This window comes from Acinonyx jubatus, chromosome A2, assembly GCF_027475565.1.
Source record: "Acinonyx jubatus isolate Ajub_Pintada_27869175 chromosome A2, VMU_Ajub_asm_v1.0, whole genome shotgun sequence".
In the NCBI taxonomy this organism is placed as follows: Eukaryota; Metazoa; Chordata; class Mammalia; order Carnivora; family Felidae; genus Acinonyx; species Acinonyx jubatus.
Window position 1 is genome coordinate 12,013,174 of NC_069383.1, and position 26,463 is coordinate 12,039,636.

General features: G+C 45.3%; 3 protein-coding genes across 8 annotated transcripts in view; 1 reads left to right on the forward strand and 2 right to left on the reverse strand.

The window, feature by feature from the left end:
• Positions 1 to 218: 218 nt before the first annotated feature.
• Positions 219 to 20,480, reverse strand: CASP2 (caspase 2). 4 transcript variants are annotated; one of them, XM_053217967.1, is made up of 11 exons: positions 20,357 to 20,480; positions 15,082 to 15,232; positions 14,627 to 14,794; positions 14,395 to 14,476; positions 13,746 to 13,840; positions 13,287 to 13,463; positions 6,430 to 6,558; positions 6,186 to 6,276; positions 2,816 to 2,962; positions 2,530 to 2,639; positions 219 to 2,396 (listed from the first exon to the last, which is right to left on the reverse strand). In XM_053217967.1, the coding sequence occupies exons 2-11, from the start codon at positions 15,211 to 15,213 to the stop codon at positions 2,265 to 2,267; spliced, it is 1,263 nt and encodes a 420-aa protein (XP_053073942.1). In that variant the 5' UTR covers positions 15,214 to 15,232; positions 20,357 to 20,480; the 3' UTR covers positions 219 to 2,264. The 4 variants fall into 4 exon arrangements, with proteins under 4 accessions (XP_053073942.1, XP_014934325.1, XP_026931464.1 ...); XM_015078839.3 differs by lacking the exon at positions 20,357 to 20,480 and adding an exon at positions 19,053 to 19,222; XM_027075663.2 differs by lacking the exons at positions 13,287 to 13,463; positions 20,357 to 20,480 and adding an exon at positions 19,053 to 19,224.
• Positions 20,250 to 22,872, reverse strand: TMEM139 (transmembrane protein 139). Of its 3 annotated transcripts, XM_015078832.3 has the most exons (3): positions 22,542 to 22,872; positions 21,324 to 21,573; positions 20,250 to 21,103 (listed from the first exon to the last, which is right to left on the reverse strand). In XM_015078832.3, the coding sequence occupies exons 2-3, from the start codon at positions 21,554 to 21,556 to the stop codon at positions 20,713 to 20,715; spliced, it is 624 nt and encodes a 207-aa protein (XP_014934318.1). In that variant the 5' UTR covers positions 21,557 to 21,573; positions 22,542 to 22,872; the 3' UTR covers positions 20,250 to 20,712. The 3 variants fall into 3 exon arrangements, with proteins under 3 accessions (XP_014934318.1, XP_053073949.1, XP_053073948.1); XM_053217974.1 differs by lacking the exon at positions 21,324 to 21,573 and having other exon boundaries at positions 22,566 to 22,776; XM_053217973.1 differs by lacking the exon at positions 22,542 to 22,872 and having other exon boundaries at positions 21,324 to 21,819.
• Positions 21,817 to 26,463, forward strand: part of KEL (Kell metallo-endopeptidase (Kell blood group)) — a 258,323-nt gene continuing 253,676 nt past the window's right edge. Inside the window, exon 1 of the mRNA XM_015084715.3 lies at positions 21,817 to 21,962. Coding sequence (XP_014940201.3) covers positions 21,832 to 21,962 — 131 coding nt within the window. The 5' untranslated portion in view covers positions 21,817 to 21,831. The remainder of the gene's footprint in view (positions 21,963 to 26,463) is intronic.

The following is a 26,463-nucleotide window of genomic DNA, read 5'->3' on the forward strand; positions in this document are numbered from 1 at the left end:
AATCCCAGTGCCACTACATTTTGGGCAGTTGCCTGTGGCCAAGACAACTCAGATGGGCCCACATCTGCGTATGTAATAAAGATCATGCAGCAGAGTAACAAAGGTGCTCGGCTCTGTGTCCAGCTCGTAAGGTGGTGAGGAATGCTGTAAGGGGCTAAGGAAATGAGAATACGTGGGCTTTAGAAGATTATCTGTGGAAACAGAGATGTTGGCATACATCAGTAATAAATATGAGCGTTTATTTGGCACCTGAAGGCATATAAAATCCCGGCAGTGGGAAGTGGAAAGGTTCTATCACCCGAATACTTCCATATTTCGACCCAAGGGTAGAACTCTGCAACAAGTCTCCAAACCACCTGGCTCACCGAACAGGTATTTATTGAGCACCTGAACTACTACAGGCTGGGCACTGTGCCAGGTACCACAGGAGATAGAGGGCATCTGTCTTCAAGAGCCAACAGTATCAGTGAACAAAACACACGGAAAAATCTAGAGTATAAATACTAAACTTGTGTATATTTTAAAGGGAAATTTTGTCCCAAAACATTTATTGAAGACCTATCCTGTGCCAGCCACTGGGTACATACTGGAGAACAAAAGAGACAAGGTTTCCACCCTCAGGGAGCTTATGACCTAGTTGGGGAGACAGAAATGAAGTGAAGCAAGCAAACACGTAATTATAAATTGTGCTAAGTGCAATGAGGGGATTAAACAGGATATAGTAATAAGGAAACATGGAAGATTATTTAGAGATAGAAAGGTCTTGGGAAGGTGGCATTTAGGCCACGACTTGAGAGGAGTGGAGCTCAGGAGACCCCAGAAGAGTGTCTGCGATGGTCCAGGGCAGGGAAAGAGCTCAGAATGTTTGAGAAACTGAGGAAGGGGCTGGGCTGTCACTTAGAGGGAAATCAGCATTTTGTGAGGTCCAAGCCGGGGGGGGGGGGTTGGGGTTGTTGGAGCCCTGCAGGCCAAAGTTAGGAGTTTGGACATTACTTGAGGTGTAACAGAAATTCGAGCAGGAGAGTGACCTGATCAGATTTATAAAGACCCCAAACGAAAATCTGCCATATAGAGATTAGATTGGAGGGGGCAAGAATGGAAGTACAAGAAGAGGCCTTGAAGAACAGGGAAGCTTCATATGGCACACATAATAAACAACGCATGTAACAACAGTCTCTCTAAAATGGAGACATATGGCAAGGGAAACAGGCCATATAAAATCAAAAGGGGATTTGATACTGAAACAGAAAGCAGGAACAAACTACTACATGACATCCTTGAGCAGCCAAATGATCCAATTAAGTAGTATTTTAGACAGATTTGGTGGCAGCCATGAAAGGAAGAGAGGAGAAAAGGGGAGAAACAGGAAGTAGGGAGATAACAACTAGGACGCTTTTTAAAAGGGACATTTCAGAGGAAGAAAAAGTTGATAAGGGGACAGGTTATGGAGTATGAGGAAGCATACCACTCTTATCTGCCTCTGCTAACATTCTCCGCGAGGCTCATTTCAGTAAAAAAGCTGAGAGAGAGAGAATAACCGATTAAAAGATCTTTGGAACCTCCCTGGGCAAAGATCAACGAGTTCTAGGTACACGGCATCCAAGCTGTAGCCTTTGCCAAGAGGCTGGGTTCCTTGAGCCTCAGGGAGCCAACAGTGGAGAACACGGGCCTTCCACTGGGTGGCCCCGTGGTGCCGCAAGGGGCGCACAAGTCACAACCACACACACAGTGGCACAGTGTGCGTTTAGTCCCACCTGCCCTCTTGAGGCTAAATGAAAAATGCCTCTGTTGAATCCAAACTCTCAGGCGGAGAGAAACGGGGTTGGGATATGAAAGAAAGACAAGACAGGAGATGGCCTCTGAAACATCTTAACTAATAAAAACAACTAATAAAAGCAATTACCAAAGTGCTGTCTGTAAAAGCCCTGAGGGCGGGAACCAAACACCAGCAGCGAGGCAACCCACGTGCCCTCTCCCCATCAAGACCCTGTGTTCACAACATCATCCGCCAGGCGCCTCTACAGTAGCCAGACACTCCCGGCAGCCAGGCCAGCCAGAGCCCGCTCTACATGAAGGGAGCTTCAGCAAGACCGCTGGCCTATGGTCCCTGGAGCTAGAAGACAGGGAGGAGCCGATGAGGGGCGTGGTGTGCCACAAGCCTGGGAGATTCCCAATCCCTGAGGGGGAACAGAAACCGTGCGTCCGAAGAGAAAAGGCCCGGTGGCCTCCATGCCGACAAGGATGGCCTCATGACAAGGATGGCCTCACGTGGGAGGGTGTCCCGGGAACAGGTAGAGGTGCCGGCACAGGGTGCTACAGTACTCAGACATCTCCTTGCACCGGTGGAACTCTGTGCCGGGGGCATAGCCTTCACGCTCCTTGATAAGTGCGTTCACCTGGAAAGACAGGAACCAGTAATCCAGAGTCTGAGAATCTGGGGTTTGCACAAGAGGAAGGGTAGGGACGCTATGAAGGATGGTGCAAGGGAGGACGAGGAGGAAGGGGGAACACGGCGCAGAGGCTACTCACCGTAACAAGCATGTCGGCCACGTGCGTGTCACAAGCCCTCTCAGAGAACACTTGAGTGAGGGCCTCAATGTACCAGGAGCCCCGCTTGGTGTTCCGCATGGCAGCAGTGCCTGCAACCGGGATGGTATTAACCACACTGCGGAGGTCACGGGACACCTCACGCAGCTGGGTGTCCCAAAGTAGACTTCCGTGGTACCCTGTACCCTCCCCAGTCAGAGAGCCCAGCACGCGAAAGAGCATGTCTAAGAGGGTGCAGCCTCGGACTGTGGCTGGGGGTTCAGGATACCTCTGAGGCAGGCATAGCCGCAGATCATGTCCGAGCGCGTGGGCAGTCGAGTCTTCAGCAACTCCTTGCTGTCATCGCTCTCCTCGCACTCGGAGGACCCCGCGCGGTTCTTTCCGTCTTGCTGGTCAACCCCACGATCTGTTTCATCTGTAGCAACGGCAGACAGGACGGACAAACATGTTATTTCCTCCCATTGCTCTGGGGCCTGCCACAGGCAAGCCAAAGTTCCCTATGGCCTTGACTGGGAAGAGCCATTTCCAGCTGTTGCCTCCGACTTCTGGCTGCTGAAATTAAAAAACAAAACAACAAAACCATTACTCCCATCCCTGCCCCAGCACGCGTCCATTCCTCGGGGGAGCACCCAGAGGCCCGGCACCACGCTCAAGTATCTGCACATATGCAAGGTACAGGGTCTGAGCTCCATCCGTGCTGTGTAAATCACAGAGTGCTGATCAAATACTCCTTGTAAACAGAACTAAAAATCATATGCCCATGATTTACTTGTTCAATTAGCAATGCACCTGCCAGTCACAGTGCTTTTTATTGCAAAACACAAATACTGATAATGCAGCTTTGTATCAAAAAAACAAGTTAATAAATCAATATGACTACATGTAGGCTATGTAAAAACCACCTCAAATCTATGTTATGAAACTGAACATGCTCAGTTTCCAAGGTATTTTGGTATTTTTAATTTCATAAGCCAAATTGTAGCAGGTATCCAAGATCTGAGAGAAATTTATAAAAGGAAAAACTTAAAATTGCGGTAATTTGACTATTTTCTTCTAGATAATTGAAAAAGAACACCATTATTCAATTTTACCAGTTCCTCAACATACCCTGAGTATATCCAACCTCCTGATGCAGGCCTCCTCTGTGCCCAGACATAGTCTTATTTGGATGTTGCACTTTTATTTTGGAGGAGGGTGGGGTGAGGTCAGTAGCAGAGACAGAGACCGAGGACACCCAGCTCAACACACTTAAGCTAAGAGAGTATGCTCCTTTCCAGTACTTTCTGTTCCATGCAACACTCAAGAGCCTAAAAGGCAAGTGAAGCTTGAAGAACTATGGTGAAATGACCAAAATTCACTGATCCCACAAACAGTTATCGAACAACTGCCATGTGCCAGGTACTGCTTTGCATTAAGCCCTAGGGATGTAGTGAAGGAGAGTCTCCTGCCCTTATGGAGCTCACATTCCACTTTGGGAGCCGGTCAACTGGGGAAGGGAGAGTAATTTCACAGACATCAATTACACGAACTAAGTGCAGGAGAAGACAGGTGAGCTCAAATCTTCAAAGGTCATCTCTTGAAGGATTTACTCTGAGAGAGAAGGTTCGGATTACCCTAGGAAAGAGCAATTTCTCCCTATCCAGCTCTGATCCTGTACACAGATCTCTGAATATAGGAGGAGAAAATGATCACGAGTATCTTCATTTCACTTTGCCAGTAATACCTCCTAAAGGAAATAGGCCAAGCTAAATGTGTTCCCTCAAGAAAAAAGAAGCTTCTTTCCTCCCTTGGTGTCTCAGATCTATTAATCAATAAGTGTTACTGCTTCTTCCAATAACACAATATCCCATCTGTTTTCTGTATTATTGCTATTTTTTTAAGGAGATTAATTTTCATCCCTTCATTCAATATTTATTAAGTACTACCATATATCAGGCAGTGCTCTGGGGCTGGGCATCCAGCTGAACAGACACTAAGTTCCTGTCCTCACATACTCTTTCCTCAGTGCAGTTCCCTAGCACGGTAATCGTCCTGGAAAAGAATTCATCACATTATTTAAGCTACCAACAGCTCCACACAATGATCTGCTGAAGTCCAAAATCTGTTTGACTAAAGATTTATCATCAGTGGCCTACCTTATCTTACTACACACCCACATAGATACCCAGTCTCTAAATCAGATCCGGGCAGACTTCCAGCCCAGCACAACATCTGGGGAAGAGTGGGGGCTGTCCTTTTTTAGTCCTGGTGTGCTTGTGGTCTTGTATTCCTGTTTCGTCTGGAAGCCCCTATTTACTACTCCACACCTATGCAGATTTTATCATTTTGGGTCCAAATTAAGCCTTACTAAATTAAGTCTCTACCAAATGTGTTCAAACTAAGCCAACTTAAAACGATCTATTCCCTACTGCTTACTCCTTCACACATATGGTTTGCATCTCACTAATTTCACCCTTGCTTGAGGCCTCTGAATTATTCTCAAGCTACTTCATGTACATTTGCTTTCTCTTTCTAGTCATCGGTAGGCTATTTAGAGAGACACCACATTTTTTCTTCTTTTTTTTTAAAGAGGAGCAGTTAGAGAGCCCACACATTTTCTTTTGCCTTTGTGACAGTGCCTAGTGTAGTCACGTTGTAGAACCTTAATAAGATTATCTCCTTTGGTGATATAATGACATTATTAACAGTATTAACCATTTACATCTGTTGAATACACAACAGATAAAAAAAATTATTTGTATGTTAGGACAAAGTGACCTTTAAGCCAAACTATAAGCCCCTTGAGGCCACTAACCATGTAATAATGGTCATGGCTGGCATTTTCTGTGGATTTACTATGAGCCAGGTCCTGTGCTAAGTAAGCCCTTCAAGTGTATGATTCTATTCAATGATCACAACAACCTTACGAAGTAGGTCTGATCATTATCTACATTTTGTATGCAGGAAACTAAGGTGGAGAGACATCAAGTAACTTCTCTAACTTGACAGAACTGGTCAGTGGTAAAGTCAAAATGTGACTCCAAAGTTAGAGTTGCCCTCCAGGATGAAGAGTATGCCTGCATGTCTTCGGAGCCTAGTCCTGGAGTCCTGGCTGCAGGCGAGAAAGAAGAGGGACAGAAGTGTCTCAGGGACAAGTAAGAGACAAAGCCCGACCTGGGGCTTCTGCACTGCAACCCTGCCCGGTACAAGGATGATGAAGAGGCAACGATGGAGCGCAGGTGAAAAGACGAGAGGGGAAGAGGGATGCAGGAAGGAAAAGAGGAAGTGAAAGAGAGACAGAAGAGACAGACAGAAGTGCCTCAACTGCAGTGAGTAACAAAAGAAAGCGCAGCAGAGTTAATAGTGCAGAGGTGACAGAGTTCTCACGAAGGAAGGCAAGGCACTGAGAAAGAGTCTTGAGAAGAGGGTATGGTGGTGCACAGAGAGCTGACCAACCTGAGAGCCATGGGCTGCCCAAGTCCCAGCACACCCCATGCATCGGGAGACACTTACAGAGCAAGAGAGGCGGTGGCAGCAGTGAACAGAAGGAGGTGCCCAAGGGATCCGATAGCACCTGAGAGGAGCAAACAGGAAAGTGAGAGCTGGTGGGAGGCTGCCCAGGAGCCACCACCCGGGTGCTGGTCTGCCAGGGCACTCACCTCCACGGCAGGCCTGGATGAAGAACATTTTCGGCTTGTTCTGTAGGTTTGGGCAACTAGCGTTGTCAAAGAGCCGAAAAACCTCTTGAAGCTGCCAGAAAGGAAGGAAAGAGAAGGGAGGTTAAGTAGTCCGCAGGGCCTTCTGAGTCCTGTATTGGCCACAGCAGCCGTTACAGGAGAGATGGCTAGGCAGGAGGGGAAGTCACCGAGCTTGGACAGCTGTCGGACACGAGATGACACACACCTGAAGCAGTTTGCCATCCACACCGTAGATGCCTCCCTCCACGCCATGAGAGAGGAGCGCCACTATGCAGGAGTCAGTGACACGGTGGGCAGGTAACTGGGCAAAATTCTGAAGTTTCTCTTGCATTTCCTGCAGGAAAAATACCTTTTGGTTAGTGTCGTTCACTGTAATCTGTGCCAATATCATCTTTCTTTGGTGTCTGAACCCCTGAGCTATTAGAAGACCTGATGCGTTCTATATATTATGTGGCCAACGATAACAGATGTCAGAGACCCTATGAGAGGCTAAAAAAAAGCTATGGACTCATCACAAAAATGCATGACTTCAGACACAGAATTCTGAATATAATTTCACAAAATTCAAACTCACTGAGATACGTTAAGAACTCCTGGACTAGGGGCGCCTGGGTGGCTCAGTCGGTTAAGCGGCTGACCGGCTCAGGTCATGATCTCGCGGTCCGTGAGTTCGAGCCCTGCGTCGGGCTCTGTGCTGACAGCTCAGAGCCTGGAGCCTGTTTCAGATTCTGTGTCTCCCTCTCTCTGACCCTCCCCCGTTCATGCTCTGTCTCTCTCTGTCTCAAAAATAAATAAACGTTAAAAAAAATTAAAAAAAAAAAAAAAAAGAACTCCTGGATTAAAGCAAGTTACTAATGAAGCTAATCATGAGATAGTTAACTTTATCCACTCCCCAGTCATCAACCAAATCTTCTAGCAAATACCCTTGTATAAAAATGACACAAGGAGGACCACCAGGTGAGTTATGAGTGAATCAAATATTTACCCAGCCATAAGGAAATAAGCTGTTCTCACTAAGGGCTAACGGGATCATGACAATAGAGAATACTAGCACTTTTATGCTATTTTCTGTCTGAGATTTTAAGTTCCCAGAAACAATGATGATATCTGTACAAAATGCTCACTTCAGGGAAGAGTGTGCTGTAAATATAATTAAGCACAGGGCCATGGCTACATACATGGGCTACAGGATCAGACAGACCTAGCTTTGATCCCCGAGTTCATAAATTAGAATCAATTATTTCGTCCCTCAAAGCTCTAATACTCATTTTGTAAGAGGATAATTAAGAGTAAATTTCTTCCAAGTTTGTATAAAGATTAAATGATATACTGCATAGAAAGGATTTAAAATTATGACTGGCACCTACTGCAAAGATCTGCCATTATTATAATGTGCATATCTTACAAAGAGTAGCGATGTCATTTTCTCAAAGAAACCTACTACTGGTCAACATTGTAGTCCAACTTAAGAACCTTATTTGTCATGCACCAGGTTGCCACATGTGAGTATCACTCTACCTTAAACACTTGGCCCATCCAATGGCAAGCTATACAAAATAGTTTAATAATCCAATTTAAACTATTAAATCTAGGTCTCCCTCTACAACTAGAGAAGTCTGAATGGTCCCTCCTATTTGAGATGAGCAGGGAGAAAGCAAGTTCATTTTGACTATGAATTTTAATATCATGAAAACGAATATGCTATCTAGGCACATTAGTTACCATGTAACAGCCCCCAATAAAAAGCACACTTGTATAATATATTTCTTACAAGTTCTGGAAAGTTGTAAGAAAGGCAAAGTCTTGGGTCCTAGCAAACTCCAGGTGATTCTGACATGCTAAAGTTTGAGAACTACTAATCTATTTGTTCAGAATACTTCCGTTTGCAGATAATGGGGACAATTATACAAAAGCCTTGAAAGGCTGCAACTTAAACTGGATATGAAGAACTTGGCTTTATTGAAAAGTATGTTCATTTTCTGGGCAAAGAGAAGCCAATCATAATATTGCAAATCTTACGGTAATAAAAAGATATCCAAAATTCATTTATTTCTAGAATATATAATCTTAAGAGAATACATGAGTATGAATGTTCTTCTTGAGTTGACCATAATAGAATTGTAACATAGAGTAGTTGAAGTTCATTTTGCTGGAAGAAGGCTGTAAAAATGTATGTTTGGCACCTACTCAAGAGCATTTTGAACTTAAGTGAGACTATTAGGTCAGTAAATAGTGGACAACAGAGCCCAAAGTAAAAACACACACACTTAGTAATTGAATTTAATAGTACTAAATGGATAAATGGGGGTTATATCATTTGGGTAAAATTTTCTGAAAGCAGCAAAGCTTAAAATAGGATCTCTAGATTTATTCCTGATAAAATTACAGTACTTCTAAAAATAGCAGAGTTCTTAACCAGAGGTTGGGGGACACAAGAGAATAACCTATAAACCCCCTGAAATGATACGCAAAACTTTACGGCTAGCTGCATTTTCCAGGAATGAGCCATAGCATGTCCTTACATTTTCAAAGCAGTCTGTGACCCAAATGTAAGTTAAAAATCAATACCACATGGCGGGGGGTGCCTGGGTGGCTCAGCCGGTTGAGCGTCTGACTTCGGCTCAGGTCATGATCTCACAGTTCGTGAGTTCGAGCCCCGTGTTGGGCTCTGTGCTGACAGCTCAGAGCCTGGAGTCTGCTTCAGATTCTGTGTCTCCCTCTCTCTCTGCCCCATACCCACTCATGCTCTGTCTCTGTCTTAAAAATAAATAAAATGCTACAAAAAATTTTTAAAAAATAAATACCACGTGGTAAAAGGAAATCTGCCACTTTAAAATGTATCTCATTTCCTTGGGGTGCCTGGGTGGCTCAGTCGGTTGGACTTTGGCTCAGGTCATGATCTCACAGTTTGTGAGTTCGAGCCCCACGTCAGACTGTGCTGACAGCTCAGAGTCTGGAACCTGCTTCTGATTCTGTGTCTCCCTCTCTCTCTGCCCTTCCCCCATTCATGCTCTGTCTCTCTCTGTCTCAGAAATAAACGTTAAAAAAAAAATTAAAAAAAAAATAAAATGTATCTCATTTCCTAATATACGATAACTGTTAATTCTAGAACTAGTAGCCTCATGGGAGGTGCAGTGACAGAAGACTTTGATGACCAGGAGGAAAACTGAAAACCTCCACGAGCAGTGAGAATACCAGTGTATTGTCCAGCACTGTGTAGTGGAGAGGATTCTCTAAGACTATACTATTTCAAATTTTTAAATGCAATTATTTCTAAAGTCAAAAAGGTATAATAGGGAGAAAAAAAGATCTTAATTTTTTTTGGTTCTCTTTGCTTGCCAAATAATTACATGAGAAAAGAGTTGAGTCTCTTGAGAAGTCCTACCAGGAAGAAAATATTCTGTGCAGATGCCCAAAGAACCAAATTATCACAACCACTGTAACTACCTGGTTTTACCTGTACTGAGAGTTTGATCGATTGGCCACTGTTGGAAACTGACTGTGCAACGTCCTCCTCATGTTTCTGAGTCTCCAGAGCTAAGGACCAGGCTACAGGGAGGGCTATCCCCCAAGGTTTAGTTCTATGCCTTTTGGTCTTCTGACTCTAACCTCCTTCTCAAAGATTTCATATTCTTATCACTTAAAGTATTTCTCCTGCACAGGTAATGCTCAAATGTTTGGTCCTGATTTCTCTGAGACCCTCAAATCCTTACTTAATTTTTCTTTTTCTATATGCAGTCATTTAACCACCAAGCACAAACAGTACAATCATGCCATTACGCTATTTTCCACACACATTCTTTCCCTCTTGGTCTACTATTCTGTCCAGGAACCCAACATCTTGTACTCCCATTATATTAACTCCAAACTGGATTCCCTGCCACTTGTCTCCACTTCACTCTTCCCAATGGTAGCCCGAATCATCACTGTGAATGTATCACCTTTCTGTTAAAAAAATTACTAACAGTTTTGTAAAACAAGGAAGTTCAAGGGCCTGGGATTCTAGTCCCTTTATCTCCAAGCTTATTTTTGGCACTTTTTTGCCATGGCACATTTGCTTTACCCATTATTTCCCTAACATCACAGACACATTTCTATCTATAGGCTATTCTCCCTGCCTAGGACCCCTCCCCCACTCCTCTGTGCTTCAGGGGCTTCTATCTTTCAAGGCCAGCTCAAGTCTCACACAATCCATTTATTTTTCTGACCACATCTACTGAGGGGATGGTTTCTTTATCTTAACTACTGTAGAAGACTTGTCTACTCTTGCTTGGTCCTTAAGAATATAAGGGAAGTACTTCTTTTTTTGCTGATGTCAAGACTACCTCATCTGAGGTCCTGTGAACTCAAGAATCACATTAAAAAAAAATTCTAGTAAATTTATAGAAGCAAACATAGTTCCGCCTCAGCCATTGTAAAGTGTTCAAAATTAATTAATATTTATTTATTTTTATTTTTTTAAAAGTCGGCTCCATGGCCAGTGTGGAGCCCACCATGGGGCTTGAACTCACAACCCTGTGATCTGGACACGAACTGAGATCAAGAGTAGGATGCTTAACCAACTGAGCCACCCACGTGCCTGATTAATTTTTAAAGTAAGTTCTATGCCCAACGTGGGGCTTGAACTTACAACACCAAGATCAAGAATCATATGCTTTCCCAACTGAGCCAGCCAGGAGCCCCTAGAACAATGTAACCAGAGAATTAGAATCTAATAGGTACTTGAATCTACATCAGTTTTAGCATAAATGGGAATGGTATTTGTGAAGTGGGTTCATGGGTACACCAAATCTGCTGAATGCCTCTGAAAAACAGTAGTATATAGCTGACTTGGTGACTCAGGACTGTTGTTAGTTAGTTAGTTAGTTAGTTATTTTTTAAGTTTATTTTGAGAGACAAAGAACAAGCTGGGGAGGGGCAGACAGGGGGAGACAGATGATCGGAAGTGGGCTCAGTGCTGACAGCAGAGCCTGACGTGGGGCTCAAACTCACAAACCATGAGATCATGGCCTGAGCCAAAGTCAGATGCTTAACTGAGTCACCCAGGCACCCCAGCACTGTATTTTTAATTATCAAGCATATAAAATCCCTTATCAACTGCATACAATTTGGAAAACTATGACATAATAACTTCCTAGTAAAAGGAATGGCTAGAGGGGCACCTGGATGGCTCAGTCGGTTAAGCATCTGACCCTTGATTTTGGCTCAGGTCATGATCTCATGGTTCATGAGTTCGAACACCTCCTTGGGCTCTGTGCTGAACAGCATGGAGCCTGCTTGGGATTCTTTCTCTCCCCTCTGTTCCTCCCCTACATGTGCATGTGCTCTCTCTCTCTCAGAATATTTAAAAAAGAAAAAAAAAAAAAGGCTAGACCAAAAGCTCTAGAGAAACATAAATAAACATTCATTTTGTTAAGTGGTCTTCTAAGTGGTCTCTTGGTAGGAATTACGGCTGATGTCCTACCCTCATTCCCTTCACGCTCAGTAGACCTCTTAGGAAAGCATATAACCTACTTGATCAAGAGTCACAGCCTCTACTGACAGCCAGCTAGGTGCCCCGAGCATATAACCTACTTGAATATCACTTGATTACTACAGAAGCTGTTCCAGCCATGGCTTTGAAGCATGGATGGGTTTACTTCTCTGCATGGGCTATTATTGCAAAGGTGGTGAAAAGAGCAGGTAAATAACAACACTCAGGTATCTACTGTTGAAACTGGCCTTACCAAAAGTACAGCATGTATACAATCATTCTCATAGAAGATAGCTGAGAAACAGAAATGAAGACCACAGACAATGCTGAAGACAAAACAAAGATTTCCTATCTCAACAAGTCAAAGTGAATTTCCTAGAAACTCTGATTTTACCACTGATGTTCCCAAAAGCAAATTTGAGAAAGTACTATTATTCTGGAATCAAAATGAAGAATTAGGGGTGGAGAGATGGGTTAAATAGGTGATGGGGAATAAGGAGTGCACTTGTCATGATGAGCACAGGGTGATGTATGAAGTATTGAATTACTATATTGTATACATGCAACTAACATAACACTGTATGTTAACTAACTGGAATTAAAATAAAAACTTAAAAAGAGCAAAAGGATGGAAACGGGAAAAAAAATGAAGATTAATATCTATTTACCAATAGGCTATCATCAATTCCAGAAGAGAAATACCTAAAGGTAACTAAGTCAGCAGTACGGCTCAGTAATTGGGGTTAACAGGGAAACAGGGAATAGCACACAATGAAAATGCTTGCGATTTGTAGGAATCTAGTCCGGAAGTAATCTACTCTAAGATTTGTCTTGTGGTCACACAACTGGTAAGGGTAAGGAATTTTTCCATGTTAATTCATGGAAACTGCCAAGGACAATTCTAGCAAACTTCCACTTGCAAGAATTTTATCTGCCAAGGTAATCTTTTCAACAATAACTGGACTTGTAAGCAACAATATCAACCAAGAAGTATATGTCCTGTGTCATCATGGCTTAGAAGTATCTTTCCTGATTGGCTGGGAGAATCTCAGTGTCTCCTCACATCCTGAGTGACTGCGAACCAAGTTTCTGAACATGGAAGAGTAAGAACCCAAACTGGGACTGGTATTGCTCAGGAGAGCACAGTGACCCTAAGCTTAACACTGGAGCTGCTGGCTGGCCTGAATTCTTTTTTTTTTTTTTTTTTAAACTAGCTTGCAAGGCAAGACACAGAACAGAATGAGTAAAAAGGTACAAAGGAAAATAGAACTTGAGGGGCACCTGGGTGGCTCAGTCAGTTTAGTGTCCGACTTCGGCTCAGGTCACGATCTCACGGCTCATGAGTTTGAGACCTGCACTGGGTTCTGTGCTGACAGCTCAGAGCCTGGAGCCTGCTTTGGATTCTGCATCTCCCTCTCTCTCAAAAATAAACATAAAAAAAAAATTAAAAAAAAAAAAAACAAAAACAACAAAAAACCCACCATAATTTGAGTAACCCCTGAGTAACATCTATCCAGCGGGTAGAAGAGCAGTGAATGTTCCTGGCCCCAAAGTGTTGCCCAGCCCTCCAATGCACACATTAGATGTACCTGTGCAGTCTGGTCAAGTAGAACATGGACTTTGTAGCCTAAGAGCTTGAAAAGGGTGACAAGAGTGCTGTGGTCCACATCCCCTCCAGAGCGAAATTCCAGGTCTTTCTCTCCAGTGAAGTGTACATTGCTCAGCACCAAGGCCAGGCCACGAGGCCGAGACTGCAACCTATAGGCCTGGGGCAGGATGGGGGTGTGGGGGAGGCCAATTAGAGCTTCTTATGGACACAAACTATGTCTCCCCAACTAAAAAATCCGACACATTTCAAGAAAACAAAGCCATCCTATTTTCGTTAACCCCACCAGGTCAATACAGAGAAATGCCCAGAGAAGATAACCAATCAGTAATGCCTTTCTGACTAATAAAGCAGGAAGGAGATATATACACAATCTAAGTTCAGATGCCTAGGAAGGGTCTCCCATTTCCCAACTCTTCCTCTTGCATTCTGCATGACTCACCAGCTGGTAGTGTGTTTGATAAAACTCGGGAGTGCAAGGCTTCACCTGAAGGCAGGGAGGACCATCTCCATTGTCTAGGGAGTGTTCCACAGCATCTGTGGCACAGAGAGCCAAAAACACTAGTATACAATCTGTGTCAATCCAGTACTTCATTGTAACTTAAGGTACCCGGTTGAACTGGGGTTTTAATAATTAGCGATTCTGCTCACTCCCCAAAACTGTCAAATCCAGGAGGGCAGAGACCCTATGTGCTTTTGCTCACTGCTGGATTACCCTCCCACATACCGTACTGAAAGGGGTATCTGACAAAAGCCTTGTTCTAATCAATAGGCTACTCAGTCAGCAGGCTAGTGGCCCAAAATGTAGTCTTTGCTCATTCCAAAGTAGCGGCTTTAAGGAGCCAGGCCACTCGGGTAGGAACTTCCTACCTATACCTGAGCTAAGGGCTAAATACTGTGGAAAAATCATCTGTGATGGAAGGAAGCAGGCCCAACCAATACTCCATCTAAACTTTCCTGCTAGACCCTAACAAATTCACTGAGGAAACTGTTCCCAGTATGAATATAAATAGGAATCGTGCTAGGGCAAAGTCAGATACCAGTCAAGAAACAAGTCAATCTGTGGGACGTGTTATGCCATCGATTCTCACCTGGAGACAGGCGGAGTTGCTTGTGAGGGGGACAGGACTCACACATCGGGAAGGGGAGACTCCAGTCGTTGTCACAGCTCAACTGTAAGAAACCAGGACCCATCATACCAGGTCTTAAGGAGATGATCCAGTCTGGATAAAACCATCATCTAGTCTCCCCAGCCCCATCTCAAAAATTCCTTTCCCACCAAACGAATCCTTCTCAACACACCACATGTCTAGGGCTCCATACCGGTGGGATTGCATGCTGAAGATCAGAGAGGGTAGTGAGCAACAGATCCTCCAGATGACCCTGCTTGGTCTCCCTCAGGGCCACACAGAAGGCATTAAAAGCCTGGGGACCCCTCTTGGGCAGCAAGTTGAGAAGTTCCACATTTTGGCTGAAACTGCCCACTTTGGCCTAAGATAAAAAAACAACAACAACATGAAATCATATTTACTTATCCAGCTATAAATTTCTCTCTCCAGACGACCTTCCTAGTAATCTCAAGAATCCTTTTACAGGAAAAATACATGTATGGGGGGAAGTCTTTCCTATTATTCTTAAATTATATGTCTTTTCTGTTTAAGGCTTTAGGGTAGAAGGGCATTTTCATTTCCTTAGGAAGGCTCTACATCCTTGCCATACTTTGTCATACTCCCACGACCAATTTATTTATTTGGCATTTCTCTTTTGCTTCCAAATACCTGAATGTGCTCCCTCATTTCCAAGGTGATGATGTCCTTCTCTAGGAGGTGTTCTAACAGTTCACTCAGCAAAAGTTGTTTGGCCAGTACCACTCGGTTCTTTTTTAGTGCTTCCTGATGGTCAGGATGCATGCCACACACTCCCAGTATCCTACAGATTTAAGGCAGAGGGAAAGGCTGTCAGGTATAAGATTTGGCACAGAAGAGTAGAATGGAACAGTTGTGGGTAGACAGAACACAAAGAATGGGACTGCGATAACCAATATTAAGCATATTTTATTGAATCTGGTTAAAATCAAAGCAGTATTCAGCAGTAACACACTGGTCATAAAGAAATAACGTATAATTTTTTATGGAGTATGTTAAACTGAGACCATCCTCTGAGATGAATTAGTCTGTCTAGGGGAGGAAAATACCTATCTTGAAAAAATGATACACACAGAAGCACACATATATTTATGAGAAGAAATATTCCTCTGACACACCAATTTCAATTAAGAGATTATTCCAGGGGGCCTGGGTGGCTCAGTTGGTTAAGTGTCCGACTTTGGTGGCTCAGGTCATGATCTCGCGGTTTGTGGGTTGGAGCCCCGCATCGGGTTCTGGGCTGACAGCTTTGAGCCTGGAGCCTGCTTCCCCACTCTGTGTGTCTGTCTGTCTGTCTCTCTGCCCCTCCCCCACTCGTGCTCTGTCCCTCTCTCTCAAAAATAAAGACATTAAAAAAATTAAAAAAAAAATATTAAAAGATTACTCCAGAAAACCTTTTGCATTATTTATCTAGGCTGCTATAAATGATATGTTTAAAATGATCCCGGGTGAGGAATAAAATAATTTAATACAATGGCAAAAGTTCAAGCCAATCGCTGGCTTTAACACGAAATAAATGGGGCGCCTGGGTGGCGCAGTCGGTTAAGCGTCCGACTTCAGCCAGGTCACGATCTCGCGGTCCCTGAGTTCGAGCCCCGCGTCGGGCTCTGGGCTGATGGCTCGGGGCCTGGAGCCTGTTTCCGATTCTGTGTCTCCCTCTCTCTCTGCCCCTCCCCCGTTCATGCTCTGTCTCTCTCTGTCCCAAAAATAAATAAACGTTGAAAAAAAAAAATTAACACGAAAAAAATGAGATAGGTGTACACACACGCACGTACTCTCTATCCCACTTATACCTATGGTTTTTAAAACTTAAGTTCCTGTGACAAAATGCTAGAAATAAGAACTGGGTAAGTAGAAAGTATGACAGAAAGTCACAGTAAATACAGACGACAAACAGAATCAACATAACTTGAGATCACTTTAAAGAGTTAAAACAGGGGCGCCTGGGTGGCGCAGTCGGTTAAGCGTCCGACTTCAGCCAGGTCAAGATCTCGCGGTCTGTGAGTTCGAGCCCCGCGTCGGGCTCTGGGCTGATGGCTCGGAGCCTGGAGCCTGTTTCCGATTCTGTGTCTCCCTCTCTCTCTGCCCCTCCCCTGTTCATGCTCTGTCTCTCTCTGTCCCAAAAATAAATTAAAAAAACGTTGAAAAAAAATTAAAAAAAAAAAAAGAGTTAAAACATAAAGGCTAAATTCTTTTGGTAATTTAATAGAGATGGCTATTTCAAGGATTCTTGGTTTTGCTATTGGTTTGGAAAGAGACCAGCTTCTGTTTATGAATTTTAAAATTCCCATTTCCAATATATATCATCTCTGTGCCTAGTTTACATAAACCCAGAGCTCACCAGCCTGCTTAGTTCCCAAGAAGATGACAACAGTAAGGGTCTGACGGCGGGAAAAGGATGAGATAACAGATTCAGTTTATAACTTTAAAGCCTATTTAAAGATGCATACTGATTTCAAAGATATTAAAATGTGGGGGAGGGGGGATGAGGAATTTGCATCTTAGAATCAGTTAAATACCATGCATTTATAGGATGCACTTGGCTTAACTCCAGGTTAGAGATATATAGAGGAAGGAAAAGCAGAGTCCTGGAAGAGCTGAGAGACCCAAGAGGAGGATGGCATGTGGACCTTAAGGCAGAGGAAGTGGTCAGCAAAACATTCCCAAGATTGGAAGCAGCCAACTTCGGTTAAGTTTAGGGTTTGGGACAGTGATGTTTGAAACTCCATTTAAGCTTCGGGTTTCTGTTTATTAGAAATACTCCCATGACCCCAAACCTTCAGTAGAAACCTGCTACAATAGATCTGGAGAAATCAAAAACCTTATTTAAGAAATCACCTTAGGGGCGCCCGGCTGGCTCAGTCGGCAGAGTGAGCAACTCTTGATCCCGGGTTTGTGAGTTTGAGCCCCACGTTGGGTGCAGAGATTAGTTTAAAAAAAAAAAAAAAGTGGGGCACCTGGATGGCTCAGTTGGTTAAGTGTCTGACTCTTGATATTGGCCCAGGTCATGATCTCAGAGTCAGCTGTGGAATTGAGCCCCGTGTCCGGCTGAGCCGGCAGTGTGGAGCCTGCTTGGGATTCTCTCCCTGCCCTCCCTGTGCTCTCTCTCTTGAAATAAATAAACTTTAAAAAAATTAAAATAAAAAATCTTTAGGGTGACTGAGTGGCTCAGTTGAGTGTCTGACTCTTGATTTCGGGTTGGGTCATGATCCCAGGGTCATGGGATCAAGCCCTGCATGGGGCTTTGTGCTGAGCGTGGAGCCTGCTTGAGATGCTCTCTCTCCCTCTGCACCTCTCCCCTGCTTGTGCTTGTTCTCTCTTAAATAATAAATTAATTAATGAGTGAATAAATAGACATCTAAAAAATACATATATAAAAGAATCACCTTAGAAAACACCAAGCCAGTAACAATGATGGCGTATATGAAACTCCGGTAAAAATAAATGTTATCAGGCCAACTGCAAGACAACATCACAGCTGGAGATGCTGGGTATTTCCTTAAGATACCTATCATTGGTGAAGCAGGTTTCCTCAAGTTTCTTCCCTTAGTTTACCAGCAGCATTTCAAACTTTCTCCTCCCTTGGTTTCCCTGATACTTTCTCTCCAGTCCCTCTCTCCGCCAACTGTTCCTGTTCCTTCACAAGATCTGTAGCCTGCCCTTGAATGTTGACATTCCATTAGGAACCCCCTCAAAGAGCCTCTCCCTATTCAATCTCACCCATACTCACAATTCACTAACTGACTCACGATTCTTAACTCTTTCAAGTTCTAGACTTAAACTGTCAATCAGTAACTCATTAGGTTTAATCAGAAGCATTATCCATTCTCCACACACCTGCTGCTTTCTGCATTCCACTTTAGGCCAAAGTCGCAATTGTGGACTTCCCCAAAGTAATCATAATCATCTAGAACTCCAGGCCACAGATGGAAGGGGAGGAGGAAAAGGAGAAAAGGACACAAAAAGGAATTCCTAAGTCTGGATTCTGTGTTTTTCTGCAGGTTCTGGCTCCAAAGCCCGAAGTTAATCTTCTGGGTCTGGACCACGAGGCATTAAAATGTTATCCAGGGTGATGCCTGCCATGAAATGATATAACTGGGGCAGAAGCGGAGACACACTGGGAGTCTCGGAACCACCTCGTCCTTTCAAAGTACTCAACCCCTAAAGCCCGTGTCGACTGCTTTGAAAACCTGATCACTGTACCCAAAGCAATACGTGTCATGATACAGTCAATCCAAATCAAATGCACATCAGGGAGAACTGCGAGGTCTGCAGATGTCATCCGCTTTTAAGGGGGCAAAGTTCCTCATATAGGAGTAGAGGGAAAGAAAGGATGGAGAATCTTTAAGAGAAGCCGAGATTCGGCAGTACTGGAGAGCTCCTCATGTCCAGAGACCCCTGGGGTTGGTCAAAGCAGGCTGGGGCAGTCGGCTCACGAGGGACAGGGCCGAGAGGAAGCCCGCCGCTCGCGCGCCCCTCGGGGACTCGCTTGGCCTCCCACCCTTGGCTGCACGGGGGATCCGAGGGGAGGAGGCGCCAGGGCCATGATCCGTATTCCCTTCCCTGGGCCCAACTAAGGACCTGTGCGACCCTCCCTCACTCACCTGCGCCCTCTGTCAGCGGCCATTACCTCCTTTCGGTGCAGACAGGGCCGAGAGGCCGCGCTCGGCGCCGCCATTTACCGCTTTTCCCGGGCTGTGCACGTACCGCCCACATCCAAACAAACGGAAAACCCTCACGCCTTCGGCATCCCTCCCCCCCGTCCGCCGCCGCACATTGCGCCTGCGCGCTGCTTCTTCTAGCTCCACCCCCACGCGAGAGCTGCCCCGCTTCTGCCGTCGCCAGTGCGCGCGCAGGCACAGAGCCCTCGCGCTAGAAGCGCCGTCCAATGGGGTGAGAGAGCGCTCTTGGCGGAAAGGGAAGGGGCGGGGGGAGGCGAGGAAACACCCCGTCCTACGCGGGAATCCGATTGGTCGTCGGTTCCCGCGGAAATCGCGGATGCCTCTCCGGCGCCTCCCACCCTGTCCCACCCGCCTATTGCAACGTTACTGAGACGGGTTTGGCCGGACTTTATGCTTTATTGAAGTTGAACTGTTGGGGCCAGGATAAGGAGGAGATAGAGGGCACTAGGCGTTACACAGATACCACACAGTGGATGAAAGCCTAAGTGGGGAGCGCACCCCTGAGGAAGGTGGGTCAGCGATGGCCGAGCAGCTCCCAGTGGCTAAAACCTACATTACAGCCGAAGCACGATTCCAGAAAATCTAGTGTTCTGTTGGGATCTTAGCGAGCAGGACCCGGGGGCGGGGGGCGCGGGGGTAAAACGCTGCGGTCCGAGCGCAGGGGTGAGGCTTAAGCGGTTAGACACCGTGCATGTGGCTCCAGCGCTTCATAGCAGGTGATTCAACAGTCACCCTTAGGTACTCCGCCACCCCTGGCAAGCCCCTGTCTTATCCTTTCTGACCCTTGTCCACTCGTCTTAAAATCGGAAGTCCCTCCCCCGGGGCAGTTTACTCCAGTTTCCCAATGGGGTGGGGACCCTGCCCTGGAGACTGCTCTTTAGCCCCAGGGCAGAAATTGCCCCTTACCTGGAGCAGGGGCTATCACGGCTTTGATTAGCTTTGCTCATCTAGGAGAGAGGGCACACTCCTGGTCACAATCAGCCCACACTGCCCGCAGACACAACTGGTCCACCGTTCTGTCCCTAGGAAGGCTCCCACCTGTCTCCAGCAGTTGCTCAAGATAGAGATTGAGAGATTTGTGGATGACCTTGTATTGAAAATACAGTAGGCTTTGGGATCAGAAGAGTAAACATTTTTATGCTATTTACTAGCAGTGTGCCCCTGTGCAAATTATCAAACTCCTCTGACCCTTGGGATCCTTATTTTTCAAATGAGGGCAGTAATACCTCACAAGGCTGGGAAAGTCTTCTTGTGCTAATAGAGATGAAGCACCCAGAACAGAAGCAACATAGCTGTCACTCAGATGTTTCTTTTCTTCCTTCTCCAGATTCTCTGGGTCACTCCTCTCATACTCGTGTAACTCTGGAAATATTGGATATGGGGTAGGTCACTGAATGTTACTCGAAGACTCCAACAGTGCTATGTACATCTCAGCTGGGAGAGGCTTAGGATAGCCTGACTCCCCTCTGTGTTAAGTTCCCCACGTGGAAACAGAGTTCCTGATACGTGGCAGGCACTGGGAAATGTTGGTCAAATGAATGAATGAGTCTGGCGCAGAGAGGACATATCCTGGCATAGTCTCTTAGGGGGGTGTCCGGTTGTTTTCAAAGAAAACATCATCAGGTTGACCAAAGCTGACATCATAGTCAGGGGGAGGGGTAAGAGGCTCCAGTTTGGGGGGCATCCCCAAGATCTGCAGATCAGGAGCAGTGGACACAGCTCGGGGTCCCCGAAGCCGAAGGCTGATTGGAGCTCTTCCAGGGTTTCCTGAGGTCATAGATCCCTCTGAGCCCACTCGCCTTTCCAGTCTAGCTCTTTCGGGCCCCTCTGGATGGCCAGGCTGTCCTTCCTCAAGTACTGGAGGGGTTACAACACTGCTGTAGGGGGGTGGTTGACCCAGCTCTTGGGGGCGGCACTGTGATTCCAACACCACAGCCTCTTCATAGGTTGGCACCTCAAAGGCCTCATTGTCGCTGAGGGAGGAGAAATAAAATCACTGGTGGCCTCCTGTGTGGAGTCCTTTTCCGCTTTACTGTCTTCTATTGGCAAAAGAACCTTCCACTAACCCCACCCCCCACCCCCTCATTGATACTAGTAACAGGGAAGCAGAGCTATATGCCTGAGAGACTAGAGGGACACCAGGAAAAAGGGGCCATCGTGTATTCCTAGAATTCTGCCCGCCCCTTAACTCACCGTGCATTGCTTGAGGCCCCCGAATTCTCGGTCTGCATTGATCGGAACCCCCTTTCCAGAATACAGGCCAGGAGGCAGGCAAACAAGAAGAAGCCACCCAAGGTGAGAAAGAAATAAGCAACAGGGGCGATGTCTGGCTGTATGCCCAGCAAAGCCAGCCCCAGGAGGAAGGAGGCGCAGCACAGGAAGAGAAGCGGCTTCTCCAGTCTCCCCCAAAACTGTCTTGGCACCATGGCCCCTCCCCGGGCTCCTGCAAAAAGACACACAGGTATTGTGTCTAAACTAGCACCTGGCGTCCCGGCCAGGTCAGATTCCGCAGTAACCATATCGGACACCTTTGGGTCTCAGGTTCTTCAGTCTCAAATCAAATAAATGGCCAAAACATATGACCTTCAGGGTTCCCTTCAGCTTTGTAATTCTCTCTAGGATCAATCAGAGTGCCAGGGTATCAGTGTGTGTGGAGTAGCCAGGAAATAAACCCAGGATCTTTCATGCAACTTACTGTGTAATGGCCCTGCCTTCCTTCCTTCTTCCTTCTTCTTTGCAGTGTCCCTTCCAGCTCTTTCTACACCATCCAAGACCCAGTCCTGGCTGGCCCTGCCTGGGGCTTTGGTGCTCACCAGCATCTGTGGAATCCAGGTAATGAGGCAAACCCTGCCTTTTCTCTATAATTGCTCTGCACTGGACCTCCACCCTACCTCCCCGTCTCCCCACTTAGACCCTGTTGGGGAGAGAAGTTGGGAAGGAGCACCATTACCCTGTCTGACTCCATCTTCCCATTTCCTCTACTCAGCCCGTGCTCTGGTTGGATGGAGAAAATGTACATGGACCCGACAAAGCCACAGGGACACAACTATATGAGAGGGCCTCTTACAAAGGCCTCCATCTATTGGAGGCCCAGATGGAGCCCAGATAACTGGAGGCCCAGATAACTCCTGATCTTTCTATACTCCGCACCTGCCAGGGTACCCCATCCTCTATGGGCCTTAACTCCGTAAGCTCAGATTTCAAACTTCCTGTCTGAAGTTACCACAAGGGCTGGGAGGCTGGTGGGGAGAAGCAGCAACACCTGGTTAGCAGCACCCCAAAACCAACCCATCAGGAATTCCCTGAACTCTGCTATCAAGAAGCCAAAGACTCTAGGTAGGGCCCAGACCCCCTTCTTTAACCCTAACTCCAATCCCCCTTCTTGAACCCAACCCCCCCTACCCTTCTCACCGGTCTTAGAAGTTCCTCTCTCACCTGTCTGGAACGACTCCGCAGAAAGTAGGTTGTAGCCAAGCCGGAGGAGGCGGGGGTGGAGCCCACTGGCTCCACCCACTTTTCTGTTCCAATCCCTCAGTTCCTGGCATAGGCTTCCTTCTCTTTCTGCTTCCACTTGACCTGCTGTTGCCTCACCTTGATTTTTTTTTTCTTTTTTGGTTTTTACTCCACCCACCCCGTACCCATGCCTTAATGAGAGTGCTCCTGTCACCCCCACCCCCACCTCAGTGATCTTTGTACTTAGGACCAGAGTTATATTCAGTTTCCACCTCTGCTCAAAGCACACTGTATTCTGAATAGTTTGTCTTATATTCAGGTAATGTATTTAATGCCTAGGAGTGGAGGCCACAATTTATTTAATCTCTCTAGACCACATAGTGCTTTGCATGGTTTGCTGTGGGCATGGGATGGCGTGTCCTGCTTCAGCTGCTGCCAAAGTACCGTTTCTGTGAACTTGTTTTCTGCAGGCCTGTAAGACATTTTGGTGGATGCTTCTTGGCCCACTTGACTCTTGATTCTTCAAAAGCCACATCCAGGGTGATGCCTACTGTGGAGGCTGTCTCCACAGTGTATCTAGAACATTCCTTCCTACCCCTGTTTAAGCCTTTAGCTGTTCATTTAGCAATTTTCTGTTTACATACCTTTCTTCCACTGTAAGCTTTTCTTTAAAAATTTTTAAGTTTATTTATTTATTTTGAGAGAGGCAGAGACAGCACAAGTAGGGGAGAAGAGAGAGAGGGAGAGAGAGAGAATCCCAAGCAGGCTAAGGAATCCTGAGGAATCCAAGCAGGCTTGAGAGAATCCCAAGGCCAGGCTTGAACTCATGAAACCTCAAGATCATCACCTGAGGCAAAACCAAGGGTCTGACGCTTAACCAACTGAGCCACCCAGGTGCTCCCACTGTGAGCTTTTCAAAGTGAGTGATTAGTTTCAATACTTTCTGAATCCCTGCAACTGACATTGGTTTCTGACACATGTTAGGTGCTCACTAAACAAAGTCGAATGCTCTCATTAGAAGGCTACCATTTTGCCTGGCCTTACCACCCACTGGAGATCCAGGACCCACTCTTTTTTTTTTTTTTTTTTGTTAATGCTTATTTATTTTTGAGAGAGACAGAGACAGAGCATGAGCAGGGAAAGGGGAGAGAGAGAGGGGGACACAGAATCTGAAGCAGGCTCCAGGCTCTGAGCTGTCAGCACAGAGTCCAATGCATGGTTCAAACTCACAAGCCATGAGTGAGATCATGACCTGAGCCAAAGTTGGACACTTAACTGACTGAGCCACCCAGGAGCCCCAAGGACCCAGTCTTTTAAGGGAACCCTGACAATAAGTCAAGGTGAGGCAGGTGTTGGGAGGTGTAGAGAGGATGGAGGCATACTTTTTTCTTGAGAAACAGAGCAGGACAGAGGAGGCTGGGTTCCAGGACTTTGGACAAACTGAAAGAAGTAGGAGATAGTGGGGCACAAATCTAATCCCACGGACAGTTGTGGGGCATAGCCAGGGCTGCTGCATCAGCGGATGTATGGAGTGTATGTATGTGTGTGTGAGAGTGAGAGAGAGAGGGAGAGAGGAGGGAAGAAGGATGAAGATGAGGACGAGGGGCCTGGAGTGGAGCGCAGGTGTGTACAATGGTGGGCTATCAATGATGACTCTCCCACAGATGGAGGGAGAAGATGTAATTGGAAGGCTGTGCTAGTCTAAATGAGCTGTGTCTCTACAGGAAGTGGGAATGGAGAGTAGGGGGGGAGCTGGTTGTTGTTTTGTTTACACCAGTTTCCATACTGTTGGTCCCATAAAATGAAAGTATGTGATCAGAAGGATTTGCATCTGCAGTTAATACATTAATAGAAGGAAATTGGCCAAGAGTCATTGGTATGTGTGATAAGTAAGAGGGCTTTGTTAAGGAGTGAGTCCCTGGACAGGGACATGGCAGGGAGCGTAGGCTGAGAGGCAAGAGAGTCAAAGGGGGAGACTGAATGTCTACAGTTCAGGCTTTTACAGGCTTTGCAGTTGGGAGAATGAGATCTTTGTGCATGAGGCCCTTGGTTACCAGAAGGAGCCTACACTAGAGATGCTTGCTAGTTAAAAACCGGGTCCACATCAGAAAGGCTGGATTGCTGGCTGGCTGGCTGGCTGGCTGGGCCCTTCAATGTATTCTCTGTTACACTAATCAACATTAGATTTCCTAAAAATTCTACTTCTTAAATATAAAATCTTGCAAAAATATTTAAAGACTATAAAGAAAAAGCACCCACTATCTCATTATTCTAACATGGCCATTTAAAATTTCTACACATTTCTTCTAGTCTGTCTACACCCTGGTTGAAATTAGAGTATATTCATAATTTTGTATCCTTAAAAAATACTAAACATTATATCATGTATATACTTCACTTTTTGGTACAGTCTTTGTTGTGGTAATTTTTAACAGCCACATAATACTGAATGGATGTACCATAATTTAGCATACCTTTATGTTATGTTACTTGGTAACAATGAGTTTATTTTCTTATTTTTTATTTATTTGTTTTTGGTTGTTGTTGTTGATCATCAACTGCTTTAAGAGACAGAAAGGAGATTAATGATTGCCAGGAGCTGAGAGAGAGAGGAATGGGGAGTAACTCCTAATGGATTTCTTCTGAGGGTAATGAAAAGCTTTTAAAATTAGTGTTGCTTGCACAACTCTGCGAATATACTAAAAAAAGACCCACTGAATTTTACACTTCAAAAGGGTGAATTATGCTTCTATAAATCTGTTTTAAAAATGATGCTACAATGGGGCTCCTGGTTGGTTTAGTCAGTTGAGTGTCTAACTCTTGATTTTGGCTCAGGTCATGATCTCAGGGTTCGTGAGTTCGAGCCCCACGTTGGGCTCTGCGCTGACAGCTTGAAGCCTGCTTGGGATTCTCTCTTTCTGCCCTCCTCTACTTGCTTGCATGTGCATGCGTACTCTCTCTCAGAATTAAAAAAAAATGCTACAACGAACATCTTACGTATAGTTTTGCCTTCTTTTTGTATTATTTACTCCAGTTCAATCTAAGAAATGTCATCAAGACAATGTGAAAGAAAGCTTTTGTTGCCTTGAATACATATAGCCAAACTTCTTTCCAAAGGCTTTACTTTTCCTCTTTTCCTTCACCAACTTAGTATGAGTGCTAAGGATACTATTAGTCATTTCGTTTTCTACTTGCCTGCCTCTGCAAATCATCTTGTGAGCAGTTGGATTACCGCTCTAGGCTGGCCCACTGTGCCATTTTGGGGGATGATGGTGAAGAGAAGTGGGAGGTGAGGGAAGGAGGGAGAAGCAGAGATAACTGACAGACTTCCTGTGAATGATAATGGATGTCTACCCACCCTGTGCTTCTCTGTGTCTCCATATACTTGTGATTTGGTGTTTCTGAATGTGGGTCTGTGTTATACTTATAGCCAACATGTGTGGAGTGTTTTTTGTGTACTACTCACTATGCTGGATGCTTTATACAAATTAATTTAAAATATAGTGTAATAAGAGGTAGTTATAATTATTATGTTCATTTTATAGGTGAGGTCAGAAACTTGAGGAAAATATATAGCTAATCGAGGTTGGGGTCAAGATTTGAACCCATAGTCCCAGTGCAGAAACCTGGCTCTTAACCGCCGTGTCATCTGACTATAAACACTGTTTTTTGGCCACCTTAATAATGATAATTTAGCAAAACACTTATGATATATTTTTTTTTAAGTTTATTTATTTATTTTGAGAGAGAGAGAGAGAATGTACAAGTGAGCAGGGGAGGGGCAGAGAGAGAGGGAGAGAGAAAATCCCAAGCAAGCTCCATGCTGACATGGAGCCTGACATGGGGCTCAATCCCATGAACTGTGAGATCATGACATGAG